The sequence below is a fragment of the Gadus chalcogrammus genome, chromosome 10, assembly GCF_026213295.1.
Source record: "Gadus chalcogrammus isolate NIFS_2021 chromosome 10, NIFS_Gcha_1.0, whole genome shotgun sequence".
In the NCBI taxonomy this organism is placed as follows: Eukaryota; Metazoa; Chordata; class Actinopteri; order Gadiformes; family Gadidae; genus Gadus; species Gadus chalcogrammus.
In genome coordinates, this window is record NC_079421.1 from 4474329 (window position 1) to 4487524 (window position 13196).

Genomic DNA, 13196 nt, shown 5'->3' on the forward strand with positions numbered 1-13196 from the left:
GGTGGGGGTGTGGCCCTGAGCAGCTTGTAGCCACAGTACCATTCGCTCTGGCTACGGTGGGCGTGTCAAGGCAGGTCAAGGAGGGGGGTGGAGGTGTGGCCCTGAGCAGCTTGTAGCCACCCAGAGTACCATGCGCTGTTTACGGTGGATGTATCGCAATGGCTCGTAGAAACCCATATTATACATAGATATCTATGTAATATAATATAATATATATTATCACCTGGCCCTGAGCAGCTTGTAGCCACGGTACCATGCGCTCAGTTTACGGTGGATGTATCGCAATGGCTCTTAGAAACCCATATTATACATAGATATCTATATCATATAATATATAATATATATTATCACCTGGCCCTGAGCAGCTTGTAGCCTTGTAGTCTTCTTCAGATTGATGTGGAAGTGGAAGAACCAGAGACGTCGGAGAACCCGACGAAGTCCTTTGTGATTCATTTTATCGTCTGGAGGTGCACACAGATTTTGGCCGTGATAATATGTATTATTTGATATAGATATCTATGTATTATATGATATTATTTAGATGTAGAGCCCCAGGACTCTAACGCAAGTGTTGTACACTTCCTTGTTATTTGGATAACCGTTCTGCTGTTGGTGTGATGGCGCACACGTCGGACTCTCGTCTCTGGTATTTCTACAACGAGACTCGTAGTGGGGGTTATCGCAGCCATGGTTGAGAATGAATTGGGCGCGCGCTGCCTGCTGCCTGCTGCCGGCGCGAGGCACCACCGCCCGGCTGCCCGCTGCCGGGCGGTGGTGCTTCGCGGCGGTGGTGCCTCCCGGCAACCGGCGGCAGGCAGCATGTCGCAGTTCATGTACTTCGATGTCGTTCTGCCATTGCATTCAAAATTCTGTAACTAGCCTGTTACTACGAACTAAGCAACTACCGTACACGTATTAGCATTTAGCACTAGCTCAATCACGACCCTTTCAGAATTCTTGTGGGTGGTTACGAACCAACAAAGTGGGCAGGGCCATTAATAATAGTTTGACAACGCTACGTCACAGTGTCACCTTATCCAGATCGGCTCATTTCTTCTGCCTTTTTCCTTTCATTGCCTATTGCATTCAGCAGACAAACTGCATAGATTTCAAACTTACCACAGCTCACAAACTTATTCAGACCTATGTTATTTAACAAACAATAGGAAAAATGGGATTTTAATGGCATGGGCTCTTTAAGTTGTTATTTGCGAGTTTTAGTCACAGAATGATATGGTTTGGACTGTTGGAATAAGTGGAGGCTCAGCTTTCATGTAATATATACAGTAGTTTGTGAGGGTCCAATTTCGTGAAAAAGATCGCTATTGCTGTGTGCATGTGCACAGTTATGAAACCCAAAACCGTGTTCTTGACTTGATAATTTGCCTCAATCCAAAGTACTTCCAAACTGCACTCCTCCGTCACTACTCCATTTAACTTGTACCTAAACCGTTCGCGGAGGTGCCTGCACTTGAGATGCTAGCTGTGTTGGCTAACCTTTAGCACTGCCAGAGACCGCACTGTGAGTGAGTGACAGAAGGCGGGGCTATATTCGCACTGAAGCGATGCGTGTCTGTTAACTCGCTTTCCGAGAGAAGAGAAGACAGTGCGCTGATCAATTGCAAATACTTCTATTTTGTGTGGTTTGTGATGGAAAATCTACATGTTATGTTCAGGGTCTTATAAAATGTAATTCTTAGTGTTTCATGTGATGTAATCTGGTTTCACATCCCGTTCTTGGAATCTTGCTATTCTGCAAGGTCTTCTAAAATGTAATTCTTAGTGTTTCATGTGATGTAATCTGGTTTCATATTCCGTTTCCATGTTGTCTGTAGTTTGGTTTGGGCCTGTTTTACTTGACCCCCTGGGGAGCGTAGAGAAGCAAAGGGTGATAAAGAACAGCCTCAACCACCTCTGAAGAAACTTCAATCAATAGATTAACATCTGGTTAACAAAGGTTTTTCGTTTATTGGGGCCAACTGCCCTCAAGGATCCGATCTAAGTGTATAAAAGCTCCTGACTTTAGCTACTCAGTGGACTTGTCTGAGCGTACCTTCAGAGAATGAAGTAACACGCAAAGAGGAGCTCCCATCTGAGGCCTCAGATTATTGTAATGTATGCCTGTTATGTTGTTTGTTGATGCATGTTGTGATGTATCTTTGTTCGTACTTTATACAAATATATATAACCACTAATTGTCAACAGTATTGTGTGCTTTTTGCATCTAAATATCTCATCTGCTTAGACGCAATATCTGATATAGAAATTGCCACGACAGGTTTTGCGGAACAAAAGGTTGTTCTGCAATTTCTAAAAACATTTGAATAAATAGCTTTTATATTAACATCAACCCAAAATCCACTTGCCCGTTTGGGCAACCAGAAAAAATCTCAATTTGCCCAAACATTTTTTTTACTTGCCCCGGGCAAGCGGGCAACCGTTAGTGTCAACCCCTGACCACGGCTGAATTTCGGGAACACCTTCAAATACTGTGTTTGGGGCCTACTAATATCTCAATTAAAGCATCCATAAAATAGCATGCCATGGGACCTTTAATAAGTAGTAAAATAATTGCGGCAAATCTTGTTCAAAGAGGTATGGATAAAAACCATAAGGGTTATGAATGCATACAGTTGCTTGTTCTCTGCGGCAAAACTACTCTATCAACTGCATGGCAGGGCCCCAAAATGATCCTGCTTAGGGCCCCAAAGTGTACAGGTCCGGCCCTGCTTATCATACATCAGGCCTATTCAACTAGCGGTCCGTGGGCCAAATGCGGCCCCTCTTACTTTTTTTCTGGCCCGCAAGAGGTTGCATGCAAAAAATAAATAAAATAAAGGAGATACATAGTTGCATGCAAATCAGGTTTCTGTGTGTAGCCGGTGATACTAGCCAGTATCAGTACCCCACAATCAGGAACTGGCATCACTTATTCTGACAATGTTTGGCTCAACCAATACTTGTGAGTCTAGCTTTTCTCATATGAATGCCATCAGAACAAGGGCACGTTGCTCCATGACCTATGATAAGCTGCATGAGTGTCTCAGGATGAGCCAAACTAGGCAAACAAGGCAGTGCAATCTTTCTCACTGACTCACTGGCTCAAAATGTCTCATATGTACAGTAGTTATGTTTTGTGATGATTCAAACAACATTGTTGAATTCTAAATACGTGTCCAAAAAATGTGAGAACAAAATCTTTTAGAATGATACGATCAAAAGTGAAGAAGGAAGGAATGTGTCTGACAAGTTTATTCCAAGTAGTAGTATTATATATATTAAGTTAACACTACTTTAAGTACGATTTATTTGCAGCGATTTATTCACGTTGTTTTACTCTGTGTGGCCCATGAACCCCCAGTGGTTTTCCTTTTCGGCCCACTTGTTAAGGAGGTTGAATAGCCCTGTCATACATGATACAAATACGACCCTTTCCAGATTGGTCGTTTCTAAAAGCGGCCACTAGATGGCGCGCTGTGCCCAGTTAACCCGCAGTAGTGATTCAGCAAAAAAAGAGTCTCTGAACTAACTCTTGAGTCAACATGTCAATATGTCTTCATACCACCTGACCTAACCTAAACATTGCCCTCCGTTAGAAAACCGTTTCTCGGCTTTTTTCTGTATGGTTCGGTGAGTCCCCAGCCCCACAGAAAGGTCGCTGGTTTCGCTTCAGCGGGAGAGGAGACGTGTTTCTATGTGGCAGAATTGAGGAAATGAAAACGAAATCGGGGCGGTTTGTTGTTCTCATCCCGGGCGCCCTGCGCAGGCGCACCAGGGACTTCCGCGAGCAGCAAATGGTCGCGCCGCTCGAGAGTCTCGGGGATTTCCAGCCCGAGCGCCGCAGCAGCCGAGCCTCGCTTTTGGTTTCGTTCTTCTGGAGATAAACATCATGGTTCCTTAAGACAATTCTTCTTAAACCACAACTAATACAAACACTACAAACATTACGAACACTAGGAACAGCGACTCTTCGACACTGTGTGCGACTCTGAGTGTGAAGCGGGACGAGGCGAGTGTGCAGATCTGCGGGGGGAACTTCACAGGTAGTGAACTCTTTATTTCCGCATGTTTGTGCCGAGCGCTGGCACAAGCGAAACCGTGTTTCTTTATCTATTTTCACTTTTGCTTGGCTTGAAGAGGAAGATGCGCGGAGACAGGAAAGGCGGACTGTTAACTCTTTAGTGCTAAATGCGGAACCAGTGGAATGGTTCTCCGCTCCAGGTGATCGAAAGCTTCTGGTCGTTCTCCGAGGAACTGAACTCAAACCTAGAGAATAAAAATGTCGAGCATAGTTGTTGGTTCGGATACATTGGCTGCAGACTGCTCCGACAGTGATTCTCTGCAGGTACTGTACAGTTTATTCTCGTTGATCCGTTGAAAACCTTCATTTACTTCATGCAACATACTGAACTTTAAGTGTTTGATGTATGACATGTTTTAAGTTGATATATTGGGGTATTAACCGTGCTCGCTGAACCTCTGGGACTGAAACGTAAGCTACGTCTCCCAGTCCCAACAGATCGACCATAAATAACCCCATGTCAACAGATTTGATACTATGAACCAGAACCACACCGCGCAGTGTGCTGGGACGTTAATGCACAGCGTAGGGAGTGTCTCTTTATAGCTTTCTGCAGAAGGACTTCGCTCACACAGGGACCCAACTCCGATTGTGAGTTGGTAGACACACACACACACACACACACACACACACACACACACACACACACACACACACACACACACACACACACACACACACACACACACACACACACACACACACACACACACACACACACAACTGATAAAAGCACATATACATGAACTTCAGGTCTGTGTGTGTGTGTGTGTGTGTAGGTTTGTTGTTAGAAGTATTATAACCCCATGGCCAATCAGGTTCTTTTTAATGTCCAGAAGAAGATACGGTGCTGGGTTTATATTTAACGAATTTAACTTTGTTACGTGTCTACCTACTATTAATGAATTTTGTATTTATGTATTGGCAAGGTACCAATGACCATCAATAAGTCAAATGTGATTAGGATAAGCCACTCATTTCATTGGTGGTCCACAGTCATAACGCCGTTTGTAGTGCAGTAATAACTGAATGCTGTAACCTTTTTGTGTGTCAATGTTCCCACAAGTGCATTCTAATGCTGTAAGGACATTGGGGTTCTGGTAATGGTGGTACAAGAGTCTGCAGCTATCAGATGATATGAAGCTGTCATGACGCCGTCATATGATGTAACAGTACTATACCCACTTGGTAGTTCCATGCTCGTAGCGATGACATTACGTTTGATAGAGGCTGGAGCAACGCCCGGTGTCTGCAAGGATTCTGGTGACTAGTTAAGTTCTAATAATGTATTGCATACAATATGTGCTGATTTCAATGGTAACCTGCATTTTAAGAAAGGCTGTGTAATTCCTTTGCTTGTGAGAAGGCTACACACTTTCAATCACATCATTCTTAAACCTTTACCTACCAAAATATAATAATTAAAGAAATCACTTTGGTGTGCTGGGTATTTTGATATGCAGGGCTATTGTGATACTGCCACTCAGGACGGGAAGTCACACACCATGAGTTATAATCAGGAAGAGAGTTACAGTGAGGTAAGCATTCTGCCAGCCCTTTCACTGTCGTTCCCATGGTAGAATGGCACCGCCACTTATAGCCTCAGGAATCAAGTTATTATGTGAAACCAATCTTTAAACGAAAGCCGTTGGAAATTTGCATTAGGTGGTTGAATTAATGGTGTACAGTTTTCACCCCTGTCCAGGTGAATGCATCCTTTTCATCCCTCTTCGCCCCAATACAACACAAAAAACATTTCTCCGTGTTGGGAGATTGAGATAAAAAAATAACCCTAACACTATAAAAATAGAATATGTATTAAGAGTGCCACTCTAGAATTAGGGGGAGGAGCTGATTCCAAAATATTTTAACGAGTTAATTGAAACTTGAATGAGATCCATGCCGATTGATATCTCTGTTACATGATGAAAATACTATAGGTGAGGTATCATTTTCTCTGGAACTTGATATAAATGTCTATGTCCAAGAACGTTCAATCTGTTTAATTCCGTTCAGTTGTATCTGCATAGTCCTTTTGACAGGTGCAGTCTCAAAGGGCTCTACAGGCTGTATAGTATGACCCCCCCCCCCCTTACCCTAGCAAGAAAAAAACTCCCTTTATCAATATGGAAGAAATCCTAGAACTCAACAGCTGTATGCTGTGAATGGTTGATTCCTTGATTTTTGCCCCATACGATTTGATAACCTTTGGTCTTCAAGACCATTGTTATTGATGGCTCCAGAATGATGGGCATGTAATCAGAATGCACCGCATACATGGTGGATCTCTTCTCCACTGGGGCAATAAGGTGATTTGTTAGCCGATTGTTTCATGGTTTCCCTGACCCTGCATATGTATTTGTACTTAGGTTTTAATTTCAAGGACCACGCTAGTTGAATAAGGAAAAGCAACAGTTCTAGCCTAATGCTTGGTTAAATATATTAAATAGATAGATTAATCAAGCAAAATATCATGAGGTGTTGCTATTAAAATACTATAGTTATTAAAGTACATCAAGAACATATAAAATGTTTGATACACTTTGTACACTATCTTCCTAATATTCATAGAATAGGTAAATTATTGGGATGTCATTTCTGTGTGTGTAGGATACCATGCCGGTAGAGAGGATGCGAATGCGGCCGTGGTTGGAAGAGCAGATAAATTCATGTCTGATTCCAGGACTCAAATGGGTCAACAAGGTGAGCACTCACACTCACTTACTCTCATGCACTAAGGGGGGTTGCATTGTAGGGCGAGTGCAAAATGTATGGAGGACAATGCTGTCAGCATTACCCGGCTATTTACTACAACAGCTGATCGTCTTCTAGTTCTGCTTCATCCTCACCAACTGAAGACACGGGCATTTTCCGCATGTGTCTTCAGTTTCGTCTTATCCATTAGTGTCATTGACATAATCTTAATGTGTCTTGTTCAAAGGCCATGTGAGCATTGTGATGCTTATCTCATCACTGGTTGGAGAGTGGGGTCCGTCAACCGTGTGTGTGATTCATTTATTTCAGGAAAAGAAAATCTTCCAGATCCCATGGATGCACGCGGCGCGCCATGGCTGGGATCTGCAGAAAGACGCTCCGCTCTTCATGAAGTGGGCCCGTTTGGGCAACCAGAAAAAATCTCAATTTGCCCAAACATTTTTTTTACTTGCCCCGGGCAAGCGGGCAACCGTTAGTGTCAACCCCTGACCACGGCTGAATTTCGGGAACACCTTCAAATACTGTGTTTGGGGCCTACTAATATCTCAATTAAAGCATCCATAAAATAGCATGCCATGGGACCTTTAATAAGTAGTAAAATAATTGCGGCAAATCTTGTTCAAAGAGGTATGGATAAAAACCATAAGGGTTATGAATGCATACAGTTGCTTGTTCTCTGCGGCAAAACTACTCTATCAACTGCATGGCAGGGCCCCAAAATGATCCTGCTTAGGGCCCCAAAGTGTACAGGTCCGGCCCTGCTTATCATACATCAGGCCTATTCAACTAGCGGTCCGTGGGCCAAATGCGGCCCCTCTTACTTTTTTTCTGGCCCGCAAGAGGTTGCATGCAAAAAATAAATAAAATAAAGGAGATACATAGTTGCATGCAAATCAGGTTTCTGTGTGTAGCCGGTGATACTAGCCAGTATCAGTACCCCACAATCAGGAACTGGCATCACTTATTCTGACAATGTTTGGCTCAACCAATACTTGTGAGTCTAGCTTTTCTCATATGAATGCCATCAGAACAAGGGCACGTTGCTCCATGACCTATGATAAGCTGCATGAGTGTCTCAGGATGAGCCAAACTAGGCAAACAAGGCAGTGCAATCTTTCTCACTGACTCACTGGCTCAAAATGTCTCATATGTACAGTAGTTATGTTTTGTGATGATTCAAACAACATTGTTGAATTCTAAATACGTGTCCAAAAAATGTGAGAACAAAATCTTTTAGAATGATACGATCAAAAGTGAAGAAGGAAGGAATGTGTCTGACAAGTTTATTCCAAGTAGTAGTATTATATATATTAAGTTAACACTACTTTAAGTACGATTTATTTGCAGCGATTTATTCACGTTGTTTTACTCTGTGTGGCCCATGAACCCCCAGTGGTTTTCCTTTTCGGCCCACTTGTTAAGGAGGTTGAATAGCCCTGTCATACATGATACAAATACGACCCTTTCCAGATTGGTCGTTTCTAAAAGCGGCCACTAGATGGCGCGCTGTGCCCAGTTAACCCGCAGTAGTGATTCAGCAAAAAAAGAGTCTCTGAACTAACTCTTGAGTCAACATGTCAATATGTCTTCATACCACCTGACCTAACCTAAACATTGCCCTCCGTTAGAAAACCGTTTCTCGGCTTTTTTCTGTATGGTTCGGTGAGTCCCCAGCCCCACAGAAAGGTCGCTGGTTTCGCTTCAGCGGGAGAGGAGACGTGTTTCTATGTGGCAGAATTGAGGAAATGAAAACGAAATCGGGGCGGTTTGTTGTTCTCATCCCGGGCGCCCTGCGCAGGCGCACCAGGGACTTCCGCGAGCAGCAAATGGTCGCGCCGCTCGAGAGTCTCGGGGATTTCCAGCCCGAGCGCCGCAGCAGCCGAGCCTCGCTTTTGGTTTCGTTCTTCTGGAGATAAACATCATGGTTCCTTAAGACAATTCTTCTTAAACCACAACTAATACAAACACTACAAACATTACGAACACTAGGAACAGCGACTCTTCGACACTGTGTGCGACTCTGAGTGTGAAGCGGGACGAGGCGAGTGTGCAGATCTGCGGGGGGAACTTCACAGGTAGTGAACTCTTTATTTCCGCATGTTTGTGCCGAGCGCTGGCACAAGCGAAACCGTGTTTCTTTATCTATTTTCACTTTTGCTTGGCTTGAAGAGGAAGATGCGCGGAGACAGGAAAGGCGGACTGTTAACTCTTTAGTGCTAAATGCGGAACCAGTGGAATGGTTCTCCGCTCCAGGTGATCGAAAGCTTCTGGTCGTTCTCCGAGGAACTGAACTCAAACCTAGAGAATAAAAATGTCGAGCATAGTTGTTGGTTCGGATACATTGGCTGCAGACTGCTCCGACAGTGATTCTCTGCAGGTACTGTACAGTTTATTCTCGTTGATCCGTTGAAAACCTTCATTTACTTCATGCAACATACTGAACTTTAAGTGTTTGATGTATGACATGTTTTAAGTTGATATATTGGGGTATTAACCGTGCTCGCTGAACCTCTGGGACTGAAACGTAAGCTACGTCTCCCAGTCCCAACAGATCGACCATAAATAACCCCATGTCAACAGATTTGATACTATGAACCAGAACCACACCGCGCAGTGTGCTGGGACGTTAATGCACAGCGTAGGGAGTGTCTCTTTATAGCTTTCTGCAGAAGGACTTCGCTCACACAGGGACCCAACTCCGATTGTGAGTTGGTAGACACACACACACACACACACACACACACACACACACACACACACACACACACACACACACACACACACACACACACACACACACACACACACACACACACACACACACACACACAACTGATAAAAGCACATATACATGAACTTCAGGTCTGTGTGTGTGTGTGTGTGTGTAGGTTTGTTGTTAGAAGTATTATAACCCCATGGCCAATCAGGTTCTTTTTAATGTCCAGAAGAAGATACGGTGCTGGGTTTATATTTAACGAATTTAACTTTGTTACGTGTCTACCTACTATTAATGAATTTTGTATTTATGTATTGGCAAGGTACCAATGACCATCAATAAGTCAAATGTGATTAGGATAAGCCACTCATTTCATTGGTGGTCCACAGTCATAACGCCGTTTGTAGTGCAGTAATAACTGAATGCTGTAACCTTTTTGTGTGTCAATGTTCCCACAAGTGCATTCTAATGCTGTAAGGACATTGGGGTTCTGGTAATGGTGGTACAAGAGTCTGCAGCTATCAGATGATATGAAGCTGTCATGACGCCGTCATATGATGTAACAGTACTATACCCACTTGGTAGTTCCATGCTCGTAGCGATGACATTACGTTTGATAGAGGCTGGAGCAACGCCCGGTGTCTGCAAGGATTCTGGTGACTAGTTAAGTTCTAATAATGTATTGCATACAATATGTGCTGATTTCAATGGTAACCTGCATTTTAAGAAAGGCTGTGTAATTCCTTTGCTTGTGAGAAGGCTACACACTTTCAATCACATCATTCTTAAACCTTTACCTACCAAAATATAATAATTAAAGAAATCACTTTGGTGTGCTGGGTATTTTGATATGCAGGGCTATTGTGATACTGCCACTCAGGACGGGAAGTCACACACCATGAGTTATAATCAGGAAGAGAGTTACAGTGAGGTAAGCATTCTGCCAGCCCTTTCACTGTCGTTCCCATGGTAGAATGGCACCGCCACTTATAGCCTCAGGAATCAAGTTATTATGTGAAACCAATCTTTAAACGAAAGCCGTTGGAAATTTGCATTAGGTGGTTGAATTAATGGTGTACAGTTTTCACCCCTGTCCAGGTGAATGCATCCTTTTCATCCCTCTTCGCCCCAATACAACACAAAAAACATTTCTCCGTGTTGGGAGATTGAGATAAAAAAATAACCCTAACACTATAAAAATAGAATATGTATTAAGAGTGCCACTCTAGAATTAGGGGGAGGAGCTGATTCCAAAATATTTTAACGAGTTAATTGAAACTTGAATGAGATCCATGCCGATTGATATCTCTGTTACATGATGAAAATACTATAGGTGAGGTATCATTTTCTCTGGAACTTGATATAAATGTCTATGTCCAAGAACGTTCAATCTGTTTAATTCCGTTCAGTTGTATCTGCATAGTCCTTTTGACAGGTGCAGTCTCAAAGGGCTCTACAGGCTGTATAGTATGACCCCCCCCCCCCTTACCCTAGCAAGAAAAAAACTCCCTTTATCAATATGGAAGAAATCCTAGAACTCAACAGCTGTATGCTGTGAATGGTTGATTCCTTGATTTTTGCCCCATACGATTTGATAACCTTTGGTCTTCAAGACCATTGTTATTGATGGCTCCAGAATGATGGGCATGTAATCAGAATGCACCGCATACATGGTGGATCTCTTCTCCACTGGGGCAATAAGGTGATTTGTTAGCCGATTGTTTCATGGTTTCCCTGACCCTGCATATGTATTTGTACTTAGGTTTTAATTTCAAGGACCACGCTAGTTGAATAAGGAAAAGCAACAGTTCTAGCCTAATGCTTGGTTAAATATATTAAATAGATAGATTAATCAAGCAAAATATCATGAGGTGTTGCTATTAAAATACTATAGTTATTAAAGTACATCAAGAACATATAAAATGTTTGATACACTTTGTACACTATCTTCCTAATATTCATAGAATAGGTAAATTATTGGGATGTCATTTCTGTGTGTGTAGGATACCATGCCGGTAGAGAGGATGCGAATGCGGCCGTGGTTGGAAGAGCAGATAAATTCATGTCTGATTCCAGGACTCAAATGGGTCAACAAGGTGAGCACTCACACTCACTTACTCTCATGCACTAAGGGGGGTTGCATTGTAGGGCGAGTGCAAAATGTATGGAGGACAATGCTGTCAGCATTACCCGGCTATTTACTACAACAGCTGATCGTCTTCTAGTTCTGCTTCATCCTCACCAACTGAAGACACGGGCATTTTCCGCATGTGTCTTCAGTTTCGTCTTATCCATTAGTGTCATTGACATAATCTTAATGTGTCTTGTTCAAAGGCCATGTGAGCATTGTGATGCTTATCTCATCACTGGTTGGAGAGTGGGGTCCGTCAACCGTGTGTGTGATTCATTTATTTCAGGAAAAGAAAATCTTCCAGATCCCATGGATGCACGCGGCGCGCCATGGCTGGGATCTGCAGAAAGACGCTCCGCTCTTCATGAAGTGGGCCATACACACCGGTGAGGGACAGGGCCCACAGTACTAGCCCATGTGCCCACAGTACTAGCCCATGTGCCCACGGGACTAGCTACAAACCATTGTGTTCTAGTCCATGTGTGCTAGCCCATGTGCCCACAGTACTAGCCCATGTGCCCACAGTACTAGCCCATGTGCCCACGGGACTAGCTACAAACCATTGTGTTCTAGTCCATGTGTGCTAGCCCATGTGCCCACAGTACTAGCCCATGTGCCCACAGTACTAGCCCATGTGCCCACAGTACTAGCCCATGTGCCCACGGGACTAGCTACAAACCATTGTGTTCTAGTCCATGTGTGCTAGCCCATGTGCCCACAGTACTAACCCATGTGCCCACAGTACTAGCCCATGTGCCCACAGTACTAGCCCATGTGCCCACAGTACTAGCCCATGTGCCCACGGGACTAGCTACAAACCATTGTGTTCTAGTCCATGTGTGCTAGCCCATGTAACCACAGTACTAGATGAGTACTAGACTGCTCCATGTGCCCACAGTCAGTGAATACACACCTTGCTGGGCACTTCCTGTTCAAGTTAAGGTTACCGCACCATCCAAAAGATCCACAGAATATGACAGAATCACTACGAATGTATATGGAGAAGACCTACCTTTCATGCTATATAAATAAGGGTCATGGCTGAGCTTAGTAGCTAGCCAGGTATGTATTTAGTGTGAGTTAATAGCTAGGTGTTTGCCAACCTATGCACTAGCATAGATTAAGAGATGAACTCTGTGTGTGCGTGCGTGCGTGCGCGTGTCAGGTAAGTACCAGCTAGGCGTGGACCGCCCAGACCCCAAGACGTGGAAGGCCAACTTCCGCTGTGCGGTGAACAGCCTGCCGGACATGGAGGAGGTGAAGGACAAGAGCATCAAGAAGGGCACCAACGCCTTCAGGGTCTACAAGATGCTCTCCTCATCGGAGAGGAGCACCAAGAAAGGTGGGCAGGGTCACCGGGCCTCACAACCTCCACCTCACCAGGAGGTTTGCTGTATTCTGCAGAGCGATCTGTTGGTTTCTGAACTGTGTGTGTTTGACTAAATAGGAAAGAAGAAGAAGGATGGGAAACCCAAGGCAGCTAAAGAAGGTGACTTCAAGGTAAACATTAACAGTTTTTTTTTGGTTGTAATACAATTCACTCGAACTCTGCG

General features: G+C 43.8%; 1 protein-coding gene across 1 annotated transcript in view; it reads left to right on the forward strand.

Annotated features, from left to right (window-relative positions):
- Positions 1-8877: 8877 nt before the first annotated feature.
- The window catches only part of LOC130390943 (interferon regulatory factor 2-like), a 9714-nt gene continuing 5395 nt past the window's right edge, over positions 8878-13196 (forward strand). Inside the window, exons 1-6 of the mRNA XM_056601125.1 lie at positions 8878-9173; positions 10369-10443; positions 11516-11608; positions 11930-12029; positions 12809-12985; positions 13091-13193. Coding sequence (XP_056457100.1) covers positions 9108-9173; positions 10369-10443; positions 11516-11608; positions 11930-12029; positions 12809-12985; positions 13091-13193 — 614 coding nt within the window. The 5' untranslated portion in view covers positions 8878-9107. The remainder of the gene's footprint in view (positions 9174-10368; positions 10444-11515; positions 11609-11929; positions 12030-12808; positions 12986-13090; positions 13194-13196) is intronic.